The sequence below is a fragment of the Carcharodon carcharias genome, chromosome 2, assembly GCF_017639515.1.
Source record: "Carcharodon carcharias isolate sCarCar2 chromosome 2, sCarCar2.pri, whole genome shotgun sequence".
In the NCBI taxonomy this organism is placed as follows: Eukaryota; Metazoa; Chordata; class Chondrichthyes; order Lamniformes; family Lamnidae; genus Carcharodon; species Carcharodon carcharias.
In genome coordinates, this window is record NC_054468.1 from 141,180,667 (window position 1) to 141,201,179 (window position 20,513).

Here is a 20,513-nt window from a genome sequence, read left to right on the forward strand (position 1 = left end):
GATGACAGACTAGCTGGCCTGGTAGTTCCCTATTTTCTCTTTCCATCCTTTCTTGAGTAGTGGTATTACATTTGTGACCTCCCAATCTACTGGGACCTTTCCAGAATCTAAGGAATTTTGGAAGTTCATAACCAGAGCATCCACTCTCTCTGCAGAGTCCCTTTTTAGAGCCCTTTGAGGGAAATTTACTTGGAGTGATAGTTAATATAAAACTTACTGATATGTGAATAAAGTTTAATTGATTAAATCTAATGCAAATAAACTCTAAGATACAACAATTCCTTCACACTGCCGCCACAGCTATGGCTTTATTAATTAATTTATTTGTTAGTTATCTCTAGTTTATTTTTTGAACAAGCTTGAGATCCAGCTTCATTAAATAGGTGGATTTAGGTGAATATTAAATTAATTGATTTTACCTGTCGAAAGGTTCCTGACTCCAGACTAGCTTTCCCCATGGTTTGTGATTCCCTGGAGGTGCAGTGAACGTCTCATACTGAAATGGGACCACCTCAGTGGAAATAGCAGGGAGTCTAAAATGTTCATTCCCCCAATGAATAGGCAAGGGCGAGATTGCTGCTTCCCAGGTCGCTACCTGCATCTTTATCCCAGGTCTATAAAAAAACCCACATAACAGGAATGGGGTGGGAATCCTAGAATCGGGTGGAATAGCCCCATCTACTATTTTTAATCTCACCCACCTGCATTCTGACATGTAAGGAGGCATGAAAATCTGGGCCTATGACTCTATGGGCAGAATTTAGCCCATGTCGGGCGGGCTCGGCGGGGGCGGTTGAGAAACCGACGCCGCCCGCAACCGGGGTTGGACTGCGATTTCACGCTGGTCAGGGTCAATTAAGGTCCACTCAGATTGAAACGCAAGCGGCAGTGCTCAGTACTGCCTATGTCGGGGTGGGGGAGGAGGAGGGCGAGCGCTAACATTGCACATGCACACAAGTGCCCACTTCATAATCTCCCTGAGACACAGAGCTGCCTCAGGGAGATGAAGCAATTTAAAAAAAAAATAAAGATTTGAAAAATGTAATAAAAAAAATGTCCTCTCATGTGACTGTCACATGAACAGGGACATGTTATTAATTAGATTTTAAAACTTTTTTGTATTTTTGTTTGCTTTTGGAAACCTCATCCCGCCCATCCCATAGGTTGGATGGGCAGCGAAAAATTTAAGTTAATTGAATCTTTAATAGCCTTAACAGGCCTTTTAATTGTCGGCTGGTATGCTGCCGACTCTGGTGCATGCCCATCGACCGAACTATCATGCGACTGCGCATTGACTTGGGCATGCTCGGCCAACGTTAACAAGTGTCATTTCACGCTTGAGCAGGTCGGTCGCACACCCACGCACCCACCCGCCGAGCTAAAAATTTTGCCCTATGTAACTGTATTGATCCCATGCTCCTACATAGGAGTGGTGTTGGTAGGGATTGCAAATCAGAGGTCAGCCTTCAATACTGTACAACCTCCTCTGACAGGTGGGAGCAGGGAATTGACCAACTACACTCTTCACCAGGACTGTCAATATTGGGAAGGTATCTATGATCAAGATGAGTGAGATAGATTGCAGCCCTCCCTCTTAAAACAAACACAACTGTGCTTATATTCTAATAAGTAACTTGCAGCAATGTAGATTAGATTTTAAACCAGAATAACAAATCGCCCTTTCCCATGGCTGAGGCTCGACAGACCTTCAAACTATCAAGTCAAAACTGAAATTTTTAATTGAACATCGTCTTCATGGAAAAGCAATTGCGAAACTTATTTTTCCTCTTCATTTATGATCAGCAACTTTATAATATTGACATGTAAAGTTTCAGCACTTGTTCTTGATGTCAGTATAAACTTGTGACTCTTGGTTAGGATTGCAGTTAAGGTTAGAGTTAGTTAAACAGAACAAGGCGGTATGACCTTAAAATTTGAGCCAAGTCATTCCTGGGTGATTCCAGGTTTCAGGGTAGTGGAAATCTGGAACTTTCCTTTGCAAAAAAAGCTGTGGACACTGGGTTAATTGAAATATTCAAATCTGAGTTTAACAGGCCATGTCACAGGATGTGGATCCCAGGCAGGTAAATCGAGTCGAGATACAGATCTGCCATGATCTATTTGAATGGCGGAATAGATTCACAGAGCTGAATGACCCACTTTTTCCAATGGACAGAATTTTTCCCTCATCGGAGGGCTCAGCGGGGGCGAGCAGGAGTGCTCAGGAAGCTGACCCTCACCCGCGATCGGGCTGCAATTGCAATTTCTCACTGGTGGGCCAATTAAGACCTGCCCAGTGTGAAATACACACTGCAGTGCTCAACGCTGCCTGTCCGGGGGGTGGAGGGGAGGGTGAACACAGAAATTCGTGCATGCGCACGAGTGCACACAGGAAAAGCTCCCTGAGGCACAAAGCTGTCTCAGGGAGATGAAGATTTTTGAAAATAAAAAATAAAGATTTTAAAAATATTACTAACATGTACCCTCATGAGCAGGGACAGGTTAGAAATTGCTTTGAAAATTTTTTAGATTTTTACTTATGACTGATTGAAACCTCACCCCACCCATGGATGAGGTTTTGCAAAAAACTCCAAAGGCCGCTTGGCCTTTTCATCTGTGAAAAATTTCATTTAATTAAATCTTTAATGGCCTTAATAGGCCTCTTAATTGTCGGTGGGCGCTACTGACTCCTGCTCGCCGACCGAAATAAAGCACAAGTGAGCAGTGCCATCGGAATGCTCGCCTGACGTCATTGAGGAGATTTTACGCTCGTTCAGGTCGGGCGCCCACCCACTCGATGAGCGGAAAATTCTGCCCTAGGTTTCTACAAGGGCAAACCCCTTTATACACTGCCTATGGTTTCATCCCTTTATTGCAGTGAGAATCAGTCAACCTCGTGATACAGTTGGACAGACACTGCAATATCAGGTTGAAAGGTCACCAAGAACTTTAGACAAACCTTTCTCAAGGCAAAGTTTGGAAATTTTGTTCTTCTGACAATGGCATTGGTTTAATTATAACCTCCAGATTGAACAAACAATTACTTCTCCCTATTCTGCTGCACGATTGCACAGCTCTGTTCTTTTGTTGTCGCATAACAGTAAAGCCATGTGTTATTTTTGCATTTTGATTACAGAGGGGTGCATGTTCTGCACTGGTGAGAATTATCGTGGGAAAATGTCCCAAACGGAGGATGGTGTCACATGTCAGCACTGGGATTCACAAACACCTCACCTTCATGGATACAAACCGGCCTTGTAAGTAAGAGAATGAGGCAGATAATTCATACTTTCTTTTATTGTTCTTTGATTATTTGGTATCATCATTTGGAGTAAAACTCTTTCTCTTAATGTGAATGCAGGACATAAATATTTAGCCATTTGGTAGGACAGAACTTGAGTATTGATGAAAAAAGAGACATATTGAAGCTTTTCATCTTGCACTCATCAGGACACTAAGCAAGAATACGAATATAAGGGGAAAACAACAATTTATACTGTATGAGAAGAGAGTGCTGATTGGTTGACAAGTGGACTCTGATTGGTAGAGGTGTTGCCATAGAGAATGCACCAGTTATAGTGACTGACAGTTAACTGCCAAGTATTGTTTGAAATTTAAACCAGGCAGCTTGACTCTGATTGATTGGTCAAGGCATTGCCCTGAGGAATGACTCAGGGAATGGCTGTTACTTATTTTGTTTAGCTGAAACAGGTGCAGTGTGTGTACATGTTCTTTCTGTCAGCAAAGAACAGGACCCTGTGTGTTAATATATGTAGCTTCCAATACACGCAAATGCGTCACACTGTGACAATCTTAAATTGGTTGTCAGTGTAATTCTTAGCACACTAAGGATAATTTAGCAAATTTTGTCCAATCGCAGAACCACATCTAATGTTGGACACTGTATCCAACCAACCCGTGCTTGCAAAGCTCAAGACACAGTGTCCAACATTAGATCTGACTTATTCTTGTCTAATTCCCTTTTGAATGCTTCAATTGAACCTGTATCCACCACACAGTCAGGCAGTGCATTCCAGACCTTAACCACTCACTGTGTGAACAAGTTTGGCCTCAGGTCACTTTTGCTTCTTTTACCAATTACTTTAAATCTGTGCACTCTCGCTCTTGATCCTTTCACGAGTGGGAACAGTTTCTCCCTATTCACTCTGTCTAGACCCCTCATGATTTTGAATACCTCTATCAAATCTCCTCTCAGCCTTCTCAAACCAAGGATATCAGTCCCAACTCCTCCAATCTATCTTCACAACTGAAGTTCCTCATTCCTGCAACCATTCTTATGAATCTTTTCTGTACTCTCTCCAATCTTTCCTAAAGTATGGCACCCAGAACTGGACGCAATACTCCAATTGAGGCCAAACCGGTGTTTTGTACAAATTTAACATAACCTCCCTGCTCTTGTACTCTATGCTCATACTAATGAAGCCCAGGATGCTATATGCTTTATTAGCCGCTCTTTCAACCTGTCCTCCCACCTTCATTGACTAATGCACATAAACACCCAGGCCCCTCTGCTCCTGCACCCTCTTTAGAGTTGTACCCTTTGTTTTATTTTGTGTCTCTGTGTTCATCCTACCAAAATGAATCACTTTTCTGCATTGAACTTCATCTACCATTTGTCTGCCCATTCCACTAACCTGTTAATGTCCTTTTGTAGTTCTGCGTTATCACAATGCGTCCAAGTTTCATATCATCTGCAAATTTTGAAGGTTTAGGTCATTAATACATAGCAGGAAAAGCAAAGGTCCCAACACTGACCTCTGGTGAACTTCACTACAAACCTTCCCCCTGTCTGAAAGACATCCATTAATCACTACTCTCTGGTTCCAATCATTCAGCTAATTTTGCATCCATGTTGCTTTTATTCTATAAATTATAACTTTTTCCACAAGTCAGTTGTGTGGCATGTATCAAAGACTTTTTGAAAGTCCATATACACCACATCAGCAGCATTACCCTTATCAACCCTCTCTGTTACCTCTTCAAAAAACTCCGGCAAGTCAGTTAAAAATGGTTTTCCCTTAACGAATACATGCTGGCTTTTCTTAAATAACCTGCATTTGTCCAAGTGACTATTAATTTTGTCGCAAATTATTGTTTCTAGACATTTCCTCACCACTGATGTTAAACGGACTCTCCTGTAATTGCTGGGGTTATCTTTACCCCCTTATTTGAATAAGGGTGTAACATTTGCAATTCTCCACTCCTCTGGCACCACCCATGAGTCTAAGGAAGACTGAAAAATTATGGCCAGTTCCTCCATAATTTCCAATCTCACTTCCCTCAGTATCCTTCGATACATTACATCCAGTGCCAGTACATTATCAATTCTAGGTATAGACAGTCTATCCAATACCTACTCCTTATCAATTTTAAATCCTTCTCGTGTAATAATTACCTCCTCTTGCACCATGACATGGGTAGAATCTTCTTCCCTTTGGCTCTCTCTTTCTCTTTCCTCTCTTGCTAATTTCTCTCTCTCTAAGTCAATCTTTCTTAGTGATATTTCTTTTTCAATTCTGACCAGTTGTACTTGATCACTAACCGAACTGCTCCTTCCTTCCTTAAGCCCCAGATCCCTAGCCAATCCTTTAAGGATCCCATCCTTCTTAGCTCCAGATCTTACGTTAATCCCCACATGCTTTTCTACAGCCTATAAATTGACTTTTCACAACTGTTTCAAGTCTCAGAGCGTCAGATCATCTCTCTGAACAAACACTTTTTAGATACAGTCCCTTTTGCTTCCCCAAGAGCACCTGGAATACTACTTTTCTTCTTACTGCCAAACAGAAGACTGTATAGAGCTCAGCTTGCTAGAAATCATTACAAGCTTGATAACTGTTCCGCTGCACCAATTCTTTCTGCCTGCACCTGTGTGATGATCACCTTCTGCTTCCAGCTCTGCTTTGTGTCTGCTAGCCACACAGCTTCTGGTCTTAACTGCCTTCCTGTTGGTATTGATTCCAGGTCAGGGGCCACCAGGCCACATGGACCAGTATTATCCAAGAAAATTACAATTAACCCCTTAACAATTGATGCAAACTCTTAAAAAGTCCCTTTCAAAGATTCTCAGAAATATTATAGATACCACAGATATTTTAAAGAGATTACAAACATTCCTTAACTGTACTGCTTCTAGATCAAAGGTCATGCCAGTATCCATTCTTTGAAATAAGGAATACTTATTTAATTAATTCTTAATGGTTAAAAATACTATTGTACGAGGACTTTATTCAAAAGCATAGTTGCAATTGCAAACCAGCCCATCCTGTGTGATATACAGATATGGAGCAGCGTCTTACACTACCTGTGTCAATACTGTTTCATTGCATGGTAACTTTTAAAAATTCTCAACCTTGCACTCAAATCCCTTCATGGTCTCACCTGTCCCTTTCTCTGTTATCTCCTCCAGCCCTACAACTCTCTGCAATCTCTGTCCTTCGCCAATTCTGGCCCCTTGCATATCCCTGATTTTCATCTTTCACTGGCAGCCATGCCTTCAGCTATCTAGACCCTAAGCTCTGGAATTCCCATCTAAACCTCTCCGCCTCTTTACCTTTCTGTCCTCCTTTAAGAATCTCCTTAAATCCTACCGCTTTGAACATGCTTTTGGTCACATATCCTGATACTGTATCTCTTTGTGACTCAGTGTCAATTCTTATCTGATGATACTTCTGTGAAGCAGAAGTAGGACATTTTACTATGTTAAGGACCCTGCATAAATCCAAGTTGTGGTTGTTGTCCCTGAGCTTTACTTGAAGATGGACATGTTTCTGTAAACAGTATTATCCCTATCACATTGTGCAAGCCTCAGAAACATCAATATTCAATATAAAAGTTTTTTCGCTGAAAGTAAAAATAAGGACTTTCAGTTTTCCAGATAAATATCTCGAGGAGAACTACTGTCGGAATCCAGATGGAGAATTCAGGCCATGGTGTTTCACAACTGACTCCGAAACTCGATGGGCATTCTGCAATATTCCACGGTGTGGTAAGTTTTCAGTTTCTTCACACGTGTCCTTTAGCGTCTGGGTTGTATAGTGAGTTAGCACACTTCCATTTCACTTTTAGGACCCAGTTATTTGATCTGAGCCAGTCTAATGAGTGGAAGTCTTCTTCTGTTGTCTCCTTTCACTATCACTGGGTCAAAATCCTGGAACTCCTTCCCAACAGCACTGTGGGTGTACCTACACCACATGGACTGTAGCAGTTCAAGAAGGCAGCTCACCGCCACCTTCTCAAGGGCAACTAGGGATAAGCAACAAATGCTGGCCCAGCCAGCGAAGCCCATATCCCTTGATGAATATTAAAAAAAAATCACTGCAGTACTGAAGCAATGCTGCACTGTTGGAGATGCTTTTTGTAAATGAGATGTTAAACCTCGGCCCTCTCAATGAACATAAAGGATTCTATGGCAGTTTTTTGAAAAATGCAGGGGAATTCCAGGCAAGGAACCTGTTCCAGAAAAGACCTTGCACATGAAGTGATTAAAATTTCCAGTTTTCCTGATCGTATTTCCTCTCTGTTCCCAAACCCACTCCAGTAAATATCAGAGCCATTGACTTCTCTGTCCATTCCTCAGACACTACCTGATTTATTAACTGTTTCCAGCGAATCTGTTTTTGTCTGAGATTTCCAGCTTGTTGTTGCTTTTTGTTACTACTAATATGATATTCTAAAAGAAATGATAATGAAGTGGCTAATAGGTTTGTAAGAGACTTTTTCTTTGCAGTGTGTTGCATTAGAAACCAAATCAGGCCAACGTTGAAGATTTCTGAATTCTATCAGTGTGAATGCCTCAGTGCTGCTTATTCTGCTTGATGCCATCACTGTTGCTGGGTGCTTGGAGATTTCCTTGACTTAGGTTAGACTCAAATTAACAACAGGAAAATTTAAATGATTGCTGGATCTTCAAAATCAATGGCAAGTACTGCCAGAAGCAGAGAGTGGGAATAAATGGGTCTTTTTCTGGGTGGCTGGTGGTGACTAGTGGTGTACCGCATGGATCAGTGCTTGGGCCCCAGCTATTCATGATATTTATAAATTACTTGGATGAGGGAACCAAATGCAATATTTCCAAGTTTGCTGACAACACAAAACTGGGCAGGGTTCTGAGTTGTAGGAGGATGGATGGAGGCTTCAGGGCAGTTTAGACAAGTTGTGTGTGTGGGCAAACACGTTGCAGACACAGTATAACATGGATAAATGTGAAGTTATACATTTAGGTGTAAAAAACAGAAAAGCAGAGTATTATTTAAGTGGTGATATATTGGGAAATGTGGATGTACAAAGGGACCTTGGTGTCCTTGTACACCAGTCAATTAAAGTAAATAGGCAGGTGCAGTGAGCGGTTAGAAAAGCAAATGATATGTTGGCCTTCATTGCAAGAGGATTTGAGTTCAGAAGTAGGCTAATTAAAGCCTATTTACTTTCATTGACTGGTGTACAAGGACATCCAGATCCCTTTGTACATCCACATTTCCCAATATATCACCATTTAAATAATACTCACACCAAAGCATATAACTTCACATTTATCCAAGTTATACTGCATCTGCCATGTGTTTGCCCACACACACAACTTGTCTAAATTGCCCTGAAGCCTCCTTGCATCCTCCTCACAACTTACTGAAGTTATACAGAGCTTTGGTGAGCCCACACCTGGAGTATTGCATGCAGTTTTGGTCTCCCTACCTAAGAAAGGATATACTTGCCATAGAGGGAGTGCAGTGAATGTTCACTAGGCTGACACCAGGGATGGCAGGACTGTCGTATGAGGAGATATTTGTTTGACTGGTCCTGTATTCACTAAAGTTCAGAAGAATGAGAGGGGATCTGATTGAATTGTATAAAGTTCTAACAGGGCTAGATAGAATAGATGCAGGGAGGATGTTTCCCCTGCTTGGGGAGTCTAGAAGCAGGGGCCACAGTCTCAGGATATGGGGTCATTTAGGACTGAAGCGAGGAAATATTTCTTCACTCAGCGGGTAGTCAACCTGTGGAATTCTCTACCACAGAAGGCTGTGGAGGTCGGGTCACTGAGAATATTCAAGAAAGAAATTGATAAATGTTTGGATATTAGGGGCATCAAGGGGAGTGGAGAGTAAGCAGGAATATGGTGTTGAGATGGAGGATCAGACATAATCATATTGAATGGCGGCACAGGCTCAAAGAGCCAAATGGCCTACTCCTGCTCCTAGTTTCTATGTTTCCCTGCTGACCTCAGTTGTAAGGTGTAGGGCATAGCTCAGTAGATCTTTCTAAGGTAGTTCAAAAGTAATTATTTATTAATTAAGAGAAATTCATAGGTCAGTAAAGGTCCAAGCTAGGAGCTGTCTCCATGCTTGCTTCTACACACGGCTCTGTCCAACACTAGACTGAGCCCTAGGTGTGGGTCATGTGTTCCCTTACATCACTGTGTGGGTGGTACTGTGCTCTCACATTAACCCTTTATGTGCCAGACCCTAATACTGCACTTTCCCCAAAGTCTTTATCCAATGTGTTTACTAGCTACCCCAGTTTACGCCATTGTGGTAAAGTGGAGTACCTTTAAGGGAATGTAGTTAACGGATCATGTGACTGTACTGACCAATCACTATACAGCAGATGCTACTTTGGTAACTAAGTCTAGAGCTGGAGGTGATTGAAGAAGAACACATGGTGTTAGTGCTCTGTTCCTAGTTCCAATAAACCACCAGTGTTTGTTTCATTAATCTGTCTCTCTGCCTATATTGTTTCAAGCACCAATGAATGTGTTAATATCAAGGGCGCAGCTCGTGTTCACTGGACAAAGTGAACCTGATAACCAAAAACATAAAACTGGCGACGAGGATAAACCAGATCAATTGACGGCATTCAAGAAAGCCGTGGTAAGCGAGCTGTGTTACTTTGTCACTACCTTGAAAGCTGTTTGAAAGTGCAGCCTCCTTAGTCATCGACTATGCCATGGTTTGGGCATCTTGAACCATTCAATTCCATTTCCGATGACTGGTCTCATCACATCGAACGCCTAGCATTCTTCTTTCCTGCTAACGACATCACGGGGAAGGACAAGAAGTGGGTGATTCTTTTATCCACGTATGGGCTGATCCGTAGCCTCACGCACCTAACACCCTCCATACGAAGACTTTCGAGAAGTTAGTAAACGTTGTAAAAAACCACCTGAAGCCAAAGCCCTCAGTCACTATACAGCATTTTAAATTCAATTTGAGGAATAGGCTTCCAGGAGAGACAATCACTGGCTATGTAGCTGCTTTAAAGGAATTGACAGAATATTGAGAATTCAGAACTTCAATTAATGACATGTTGAGAGACCAATTGATATGCGGAATTGGGGATTCAAAAGCAATTGCTATCTGAAAATAATCTAGACTTCAGTAAGGCATTAGAATTGGCCACAGCCATGGAGAGAGCTGTTGGAGACTCGGAGGCAATAAAAGATATAAAAAATGGTGCCATCCATCTTGTAGGGTGGGAAGGACCGGTAACAAAAGGCATGAAAACGTCAGCCTCTGCAGAAGGACAGGGAATGCCCACTATGTACAGACCAATGAAGAACAATAGTACTACAGTGAAAACCCTTGACAGTAATGAGAGAAATGCATCCAGGCAGCCTGCAGGCGATCAACAGTTCAGAAATATCGAATGCTTTTTCTGCCACCGCAATGGTCACATAAAGCGGTGCTGTAAAGATAGGCTGAGACAGCATTTTAAAAACAAAGGTAGAGATTGTGAAATCTGTCTCATTGAAGAACCAGAGGAAGCAGAATCTGACATCTATTCATTATACAGCCTGAAAGTGGGTAGAACTGAGACAATCCAGGTAGTCATTAGGGTCAGTGAACAACCCTTCACGATGGAGATCAATACTGGGGCATCAATGTCTATCATAGGAGAATATTCGTCCAGACACTTGAGTAAAGGAGTCCATCCTTTAAGTTTGGAAGAATTGGACACTAAATGAAAAACATATATGGGTGAAGAAATAAGAGTGAAAGGGATATGTCAAGTCCTGATGCAGTATGGGGATCAGTCTGCAAATTTACCCTTTATAGTACTAACTGGGGTGGGCCCCAGTTTAATTGGTTGCAACTGGCTCAAAAGGATTAAATTGCAATGGGCCAAGATTTTTCAAATCAGAACGAGGAACTTACAGAAATTGTTACAAAAGTACACTTCCATTTTCAGTGAGGAGTTAGGAAGGATTTGTGAGCTACAAGCCAACATTCACATAGACTCTAATGCAACCCCAGATTTATTAGAGCCAGACCAGTCCTTTATGCTCTATGGGACAAGGTCGAGACCGCGATAAACAGGCTGGAAAAGTTGGGTATCTTACAACTGGTGCTATTTTCCGAGTGGGCGGCACCCATAGTACCTGTACTGAAGCCAGACCAAAGTGTTCGTTTATGCGGTGACTATAAGTTAACTGTAAACAGAGTGGCTAAACTTGATAAGACACCCGATACCAAAGATTAACGAATTATATTCGAAATTGGTGGAGGGCAGCACACGTTGAAAACTCGATATGAGCCACGCCTACCAGCAGGTAAAGTTGGAAGAAGCTCCAGGGAATTCGTGACCATCAATACACATCAAGAATTGTATCAATATACACGACTACTTTTTAGGTTCTTATTGGTGTGTGCTATTTTCCAGCGTACCATGGAAAATCTGCTTCAAGAACTGTCGCATTTCGTTGTTTACCTGGATGATGTCTTAGTCACTGGAAGACCTAACAAAGAACACTTAGCTAATTTGGAGGAGGTGCTGAAACACTTCTCACAACTGGGGGTGTGCTTGAAGCAAGAAAAATGTCTTTTCCAAGCCAAAGAGGTAGTTTACTTGAGCCATTAGATCAATGCGCAGGGCCTGCATCCCGTGGAAGAAAAGGTTAAGGCTGTTCACGAGGCACCTGCACCGAGAAACATGACAGAACTAAAGGCCGTCATAGGCATGATAAACTACTATAGGCGATTTCTCCCAAATCTATCAACCATACTGGCTCTGTTATACGCATTGCTTAAGAAAAACCATAAATGGATTTGGCAAGCTCCGCACCAGGACGCATTCCTGAAGGTAAAGCAATTGTTAAGATCATCGGCCCTACTGGTCCACTTTGACCCAAAGAAAGAATTGATTTTAACTTGTGACACATCCCCTTCTGGAGTAGGGGCTGCACTTTCACATCGGATGGATGGCTCCGAACGACCCATTGGTTATACATCTCACACACTCAGTGCTGCAGAGTGACGATATTCTCAAAATTGAGAAGGAGGGCTTGTCTGTTGTGTCTAGTGTTCAGAAATTCCATCAATACCTTCACGATCATTATTTTCACATTATATCCGACCACAAGTCTCTGCTGGGATTATTTGGAGAGGATAAGGCGATACCCCCCATCGCACTTGCTCGCATCCAGAGGTGGACACTGATATCAGTTGCTTACGAATACACTTTTATTCACTGATCGGGAGACCAGATCGACATGCTGATGCGCTGAGCCGCCTCTCCCTGCCAAATAACAATGTGAGGGTTCCAATTCCCCAGGAACTTGTCTTCATATTAATTTTTTTGGATTCTTCCCCTATCCAGGCCAAACAAATCCGTGAGTGGACAAGCCGAGAGCCACTTTTATCTCACGTTTGGGAGCAGTTCTTGAATGGATGGTCAGGTGAGTGAAAGCCTGATGACATGAAGCCATGTTTCAGTTGCATGGATGAGCTCACCTGCCAGGTTGTCATATTGCTTTGGGGAGCAAGGGTTATCGTGCCCCAGGATGTTGAAGGCCATTACTGGCTAAGTTACTTAGTGCTTACCCTAGCATTAGTAGGATGAAGATGCTCGTACGCAGCTACTTGTGGTGGCCAGGGATGGATGCGGACATCAAAACCCTAGACAAATGTTGTCTTCAATGCTAGCAGGTACAAAAGCTACTCCCCTTAGTTCCATTGCATCCCTGGGAATGGGTGGGGCAGCTATGGGTGGGGCAGCTATGGGTGCGCCTCCATGTCGACTACATGGGGCCCTTCTTGGGCATGATGTTCCTTTTACTAATAGATGCTCACTCCAAGTGGATGGGTGTCTACGAAGTCTGGTCATCCATGTCTGTTGCCACCACAGACCGCTTGAGACAGAGCTTTGCAGTGCATGGGGTACCCGAGGTGCTCGTGTTAGACAACGGAACTGCATTTACCAGCGGGGAGTTCCACAGGTTTACAACCATCAATGGAATAACTCATATTAAAAGCTTGCCTTACCACCCTGCTTCTAACGGTTTGGCTAAGCAGGCAGTCCAAACTTTTAAGTCCGGGATGAAAAACATGGACGGGGTTTCCATCAGCACCAGATTGTCACGGTTCCTGTTCACATACCGAACGATGCCACACATGACCACCGATATTGCCCCGGCTGAATTACTAATGAAGAGATGTCACTGCACCCATCTAACTCTTATCAAGCCGAATTTAGGGGGAAGGGTGGAGAGAAGTCAAGAGGCCCAGAAGGCTAGACATGATGGCCATATCATGAAGGAAATTTCATGGTGGGAGACATAGTTCTCGTGAAGAACTTTGGAGATGGGCCCAATTGGTTATTAGGCGAAGTGAGTGCCGTGACAGGACTGCTCTCCTATAATGTGTCGGTAAACAGTCGAATAATTAGATGACACGTGGATCATCTCCAGAGAAGAGAGACAGTCCCACAAGAAGGAATGCTGTCATTATTTACGTTTGAGTCTGCACTGCACGTGGAAGAAATGTCACACAATTTGGAAGTACCGGTGGGGCTGTTGGACCCGAGAGGGTCAAAGACACAAACTTGGTCATTTCCGCCGAAGAGCCTGGTGGACAGTTGACCCCTGAGAAGGGGGTCTTGGAAAAACCAGCCAAGGCCGTTGAGCTACAAAGCTCAACGCGTACAAGGAAGCCTCCTGAGAGACTTGACTTGTAAATAGTTAATCATCTAAATAATTGTGATGCTGTGATGCTTGTCAATTGTACTTTCAAGTAAAGGGGGAGAGATGTGGTAAACTGGAGCATTATGCAGCTTTAAGAGAATGTAGTTAATTGATATGTGACTGTATTGACCAATCGATATATAGTGTGGGCTACTTTGGTAACTGTAAGTCTAGAGCTGGAGGTGATTGAAGAAGCACACATAGTGTTCTGTTCTTAGTTCCAATAAACTACCAGTGTTTAAAATAAAAGCAAAAAACTGCGAATGCTGGAAATCCAAAACAAAAACAAAAATACCTGGAAAAACTCAGCAGGTCCCAAACACTGCTAGAACCGAGTAGCAGCCATGCATTGATGACCGTACACCACACAACCAAATGCAAAGGTGAGCTTACCACCAAGTCACACCCTCACAACAGGTAGAGCCATCTTCCACCCTAGCATGTGTCATGGCGAGTTGCACAAAGGAAGAGAATAAAACACTATAGAGTTGAGCCCGTAAAGAGCAGGATCAACCAACCACCATGTATCACTACAATTGGGAAATGACAAAGAATTGTTCAATGTCAAAGATTGGAAAAAGAGAATGAAAAGATGGAGAACAACCTCCAATTCAATACAGAGATAAAAACAAAAAACTGCGGATGCTGGAAATCCAAAACAAAAACAGAATTACCTGGAAAAACTCAGCAGGTAATTCTGTTTTTGTTTCCAGTTCAATACAGTTTACCTGTAGTAACAGGACCTACCAGACAGGAGTGAGAACAAGATATGGAAGGGTTACAAGATCTGCAGACCACCTGAACCGATGAACTCAGAGAATTGAGTGGGATAACAGTTAACATTTCGAGTCCGAAAGTTGAAGGATCATTCGGACTCAAAACGTTAACTATGCTCCTCTCCGCAGATGCTGCCAGACCTGCTGAGTTTTTCCAGGTATTTTTGTTTTTGTTTTGAACTACCAGTGTTTGTTCAGTTAATCGGTCTTTCTGCCTATATTGTTTCAAGCACAAACGAATGTGTTAACATCAAGGGTGCAGCTAGCGCTCGCCGGACAAAGCAAACTTGATAACCTAAAAAATTAAACCCACATAGTACATCATTAATACTATCCCATTAATACTATCCCATTTATCCCACTCAATTCTCTGAGTTCATCGGTTCAGGTGGTCTGCAGATCTTGTAACCCTTCCATATCTTGTTCTCACTCCTGTCTGGTAGGTCCTGTCACTACAGGTAAACTGTATTGAATTGGAAACAAAAACAGAATTACCTGCTGAGTTTTTCCAGGTAATTCTGTTTTTGTTTTGGATTTCCAGCATCCGCAGTTTTTTGTTTTTATCTCTGTATTGAATTGGAGGTTGTTCTCCATCTTTTCATTCTCTTTTTCCAATCTTTGACGTTGAACAATTCTTTGTCGTTTCCCAATTGTAGTGATACATGGTGGTTGGTTGATCCAGCTCTTTACGGGCTCAACTCTATAGTGTTTTATTCTCTTCCTTTGTGCAACTCGCCATGACACATGCTGGGGTGGAAGATGGCTCTACCTGTTGTGAGGGTGTGACTTGGTGGTAAGCTCACCTTTGCATTTGGTTGTGTGGTGTACGGTCATCAATGGATGGCTGCTACTCGGTTCTAGCAGCGTTTGGGACTTGTCATGCTGGCTGGACATTGCAGTGCCTGCTCTGTGGTCTTGAGGTTTATCTCTCCAACTGATGTTGGAGTTGTAGTTTGAGGCTTTTCTCGTTGCTGGTTCCTATCTTGACTGTCACCTACTCAATGTAACCATCTGAATGATTGGTTGGTCTAACTAATGAAGGGTTTCTGGCACCTGTAACGAAGGTGGACAAACCTGCTTTGCAAAGGGAGATGGCAATTTTGAACTTAAGTGCCAGTTGAGAGAATCTTCCTTTTTGGAGTTCTCAGGAACTTGCAGTTCTGTATAATTTATGACAGTGGTCGTCTTGACATCTTTGTCCATTTTGAGGAGATTCAAGGCTACACAGGCATCTCTGCTCAAGAAAGAAAAAGACTGGTTATGGATGATGTACATCAGCTCAAAGATTTGTTTGATGCCATACCTTAGTGGTTCCAAGATCAGGCCTATGACTGGAAGTCAGATTCCCCTGGGCCCATGAAGTGATGTGTCTGTTGCTCATGGCCAGCGGTCTCTCAGCCACGGTATTTTGTCCGATAGGACTGTAACACTGGCTCTTGTTTCCAATTTAAAGTTTGTAAGATGGTCATTAACCAAGATGTCTGCTTGTCGGAGATTAATCACACCAAGGCATCATTTCATCCGTAGAAACCCCATTTATTGCTTGTGCACAAGGGAGATAATACAATGAGAGCTACTGTACCATAGCAGAATACACGCAGACCTGTGAAAAGCATTTTTACAGCCAATCAGTAAATTTTACACAAACCTATCCACTTATTTGCATAAGTTAACTGACCAATCTATTTTCCAGTAAATTTCCATTCCCATCACAACAGATGTTGTGCTTACATTCGGCCTGGGAAAGAACAACATGGAATGTCTCAGGGCCCATCTTACAACTGTGGTCAGACAAGATGGGTAGAATAAGTCGTCCAGTATCGATAAGGAAATTCAAGAGATGGTCATTAACAGACAAAGGGATAGTGGGTTCCTCAATGGTAATGAGATAAAAGGATGAGGCAACTCCATTGTGTCGTACCGCCAAATGGATTAGCGAGTAGGGGTTCAATTGAGGGGCAGGGTAGGGGTTCGGTTGAGGGGCAGAGTAGGGGTTCGGTTGAGGGGCAGAGGCCAACGCCTGCTGAGGTACCGCCTGCGCCGGAGCTGCAGGCGGCCGAGGGCAGGTACGAGCCCAATGACCCTCCTGGCCGCAGTTGAAGCAATTTAAGTGGCCACCCCCTTTTGGTCCCACCTGACGGCCTCTTCCCCTCCCTCACCATCGATTCCCCTGGGCTCCAAACACCAGGGGCTCCAACCCCGAGTACATTCTAAACCTAAACTCCAGAGGTTACCAACCTCGAGTATATTCTGGCCAGAGCAGTCCCGGACTATGACAACTAATCTCCTAAATACTTAAATAGGTGACTTACCTCAAGATTCTGCCACAGGCAGGTGAAGGCAGATCGCGGGTCAACAAACCCCAGAAGCCCAAATCGGGCTGCCATGCACTGAGGAGTCCTTGAACAGTGAGGTCCTAACGCTCATGCTCCGTGACCCAACCCTAGGGGTTAGTCATCTTCGTGGAACCTCCAAGAAACCGTAGGAGATTAATCACACCAAGGCATCACTTCATCTGTTATTACTTGTGCACAAGGGAGACAATACAATGAGAGCCAATGTACTGTCTCGTAGCAGAAAACACGCAGACCTGTTAAAAGCATTTTTACAGCCAATCAGTAAATTTTGCACAAACCTATCCGCTTATTTGCATAAGTTAATTGACCAATCCACGTTCTAGTAAATGTCCATTCCCATCACAACAGATGTTGTGCTTATGCACATGCTTACCACAACTCTGATTACATTCAGCCTGGGAAAGAACAACATGCAATGTCTCAGGGCTCATCCTACAGCTGTGCTCAGACAAGATGGTATTGTTCTCAAGGCTGCAGTATTTTTCTTCAAGGCCTAGACATATGGTTAAACTTCCTCCATTAACCCTTTTAGCTTTAAATGGGTTCCCTGTAGTTGCCTTGGCCACTACACGCTTTGCTGAATGAAAATCCTGGATCTTTGACTTCACCCAAAAAAGCATGATTGATGTGTTGTCTTGCCCTCGTGAATTCTCTTGGATCTTCTGTGGATTTTGGTGTTTTGACTTTGCACAGCTTCCCGAAGTGTCCTAGTCAGTTACTTTGAAAACAGTGGGCTGAAATTGCCAGACATTGATCATGCCTGTGGGGGCGTTTTGCTCCACAGTGCTGGCATGGTCGATCTAGTGGTCGGTTCGTGTGTTTCTTCCCTTGGCCTGGAGTGTCCCTGTTTCTGTGCTGTTTCACTAACTGGGCGGTGGAGTTCACTTTGTACCATGGTTTGCTTTATCCCTTAATGTGAATCTATGCTGCAAATGGATTTCAGACTGCCTGACAATCCGAATGGCTTTCTCGAGGGTTAGGTCATCCTTTGCTTGAAGCATGTCTGAGTCTCCCGCACCTCTGCCCTCACCCCTTCCCCTCCCACCCAGAACCATGATAAGGTCTCGTTAGTCCTCACTTTTCACCCTACCAACCTCCACATTCAAAGGATCATCCTCTGCTATTTCCGCCAACTCCAGCATGATGCCACCACCAAACACATCTCCCCCTCAACCGCCCTGTCAGCATTCCATAAGGACTATTCCCTCCATGACACCTTGCTCCATCACCCCAACTCCTCATCCCCTTCCCACGGCACTTTCCCATGCAATAGCAGAAGGTGCAACATCTGCCCCTTTACCTCCTCCTTCTTCAGCGTCCAAGGCCCCAAAAACTCCCTTCAGGTGAAGCAGTTACGCCTCCTTCAATTTGGTCTACTGTATTCACTGCTCCCAATGCGGTCCCCTCTACATTGGGAAGCCTAAATAACCACTTTGCAGAACAGCTTTGCTCAGTCTGCTTCCATATCCAGACCTTTCTGCTGCTTTTCATTTCAACACACTATCTTGCTCTTATGCCCACATGCCCCTTGGCCGGCTGCAATGTCCCAATGAAGCCCAACGCAAACTGGAGGAATAGCACCTCATCTTCTGATTAGGCTTTTACAGCCTTCCAGTCTTAATACTGAGTTCAAAAACTTAGACCGTGAATTCTCTCCTCTATCTTTACCCCTTTTCTAAAAATCCAGTTTTTAAAAAAATGTACTTATTCATTTTAAGTATTTTTATCCTATTTCCCCAACCGTCCCCCTGCCAATACCCCCACAGGGCCACCTGTCATTTGTTTTTATGTCTTGCCTTCACAGAGTACTAACCCTTGTTCTGCCATTAGCACATTCTGCTATCTTACCTTTATACCACTATCAACACCTTGTTTAGTCCTTAACACTACCATTAACACTCCCTTTGTCCTATATCCATGGCATCTTTGTCAAATTTCTCCTTGACTCCTACCTATATCTTCTATTTTGCTCCTCCTGCTCCACCCCCTCTTAAACAATATAAAATCCAGAATGTTCCTACTTCTCTTTAGTTCTGAAGAGTCATAAGGAGTCAAAACGTTAACTCTGTTTCTGTCTTCATGGATACTGCCAAACCTGTGGAATTTTTCCAGCATTTTCTGTTTTTATTTCAGATTTTCAGCATCTGCAATATTTTGCTTTTATCTCAGAGGCTGTTGTCCATACTCCTACAACGGTTCTATCCCTGATTAGCTCAGATTTCAGGTCATCGTGATCACAGCCTTCAGCCATCCTGTACAGCTCACTAATGAAGGAGTTGACAGGTTCTTCTGGCTACTGCACATGTCTAATAAATTTAGCCCTTTCAAGAATTTTATTACGTCTGAAGTTAAAATGAGCATCTAATTATTTTAAAACTTAATCAAATTTTGCAGATGTTTCATTGATTCTGTGTCTAGCTATTATATTATTGGCTATCGGGCCTACTGAATAAAGCAGTGTGTTAACTTGTTCAATTTCTGTCTTTTTATCTAGACCTGAAGCAATCATGTATCTAAGGAATCTCTTTCTCCAGAGTCCCCAATTTTGTGAATAATCTGAGCCTTTGATAAATGCAAATTGATCTGGAAAAGTGGATTTCTGATCCATGGTTAAAATTTTTAAGTTGCAGGTTAATGCAGCTTTAAGAGGTTTCCAAAATTCCAAGATGGCGCCGCTGTATGCTTCTTCACCAAGGGGTTTCCTGCACTTGCCGGTTTTGTTTGGTTCCCAAAGTAATACCGTTCGTAATCTCAATGTTAAAATTTTTTCAACAAAGGCTGCCTGGACTGACTGGTTAGAGTTCCCCGCTTTGTTCTTGGGTCTTGGAAGCATCGAATCCTGGCTTTTGCTGAGCTTTTAAAGCTGCCTACTCAGTCACAATTAAGTTTTAATTAATTATTTTTTTCTTCTTTGTTTAGAGTGAGCTCGGCTATCATGTGTTCAAGTGCCAACTCGGTGATCGGGTTTCTCGGACTGCCATTTAAACGACAATTTCTGACCACAGCAGTTCTATAACTTTTTTCAGAACTTGTGTTTCAGAACTTCAGAATTTTAATATTTTTAGCTCACCCCTGCTAGATCTGCTGACTCTGTACACTCTAGGTATTGAAGCTGGTCTTCCATTGGATTCATTGGAGACTTGTACTGCAATGAAGAATTTAATTTCTGCCTTCAGCTTCCAAGCCTTTCTTTAGAGCTTTTCTCTGGTGATTTCCTTCTGCACTTTTGCTTCGTGAGCATTTCTGGAGGTCAGAACGCTTCTTTGATTTTTTGCATAGTTGAGCATAGTTCCATAGGTCTTATTAAGGTATTCATAGTCTTAGGTAGTTCAACAGTAAGTATTTATTAACTACTAGAATCTATATACATTGGTACAGTAAAGTCCATGCTTGGAGCTATCTCCA

At 42.9% G+C, this 20,513-nt stretch overlaps 1 protein-coding gene across 1 annotated transcript in view; it reads left to right on the forward strand.

Moving 5' to 3' along the window:
- plg (plasminogen) overlaps positions 1-20,513 on the forward strand; it is a 144,929-nt gene that overhangs the window by 55,105 nt on the left and 69,311 nt on the right. Inside the window, exons 8-9 of the mRNA XM_041206806.1 lie at positions 3,137-3,257; positions 6,891-7,009. Of these exons, the coding sequence (XP_041062740.1) occupies positions 3,137-3,257; positions 6,891-7,009 (240 nt within the window). The remainder of the gene's footprint in view (positions 1-3,136; positions 3,258-6,890; positions 7,010-20,513) is intronic.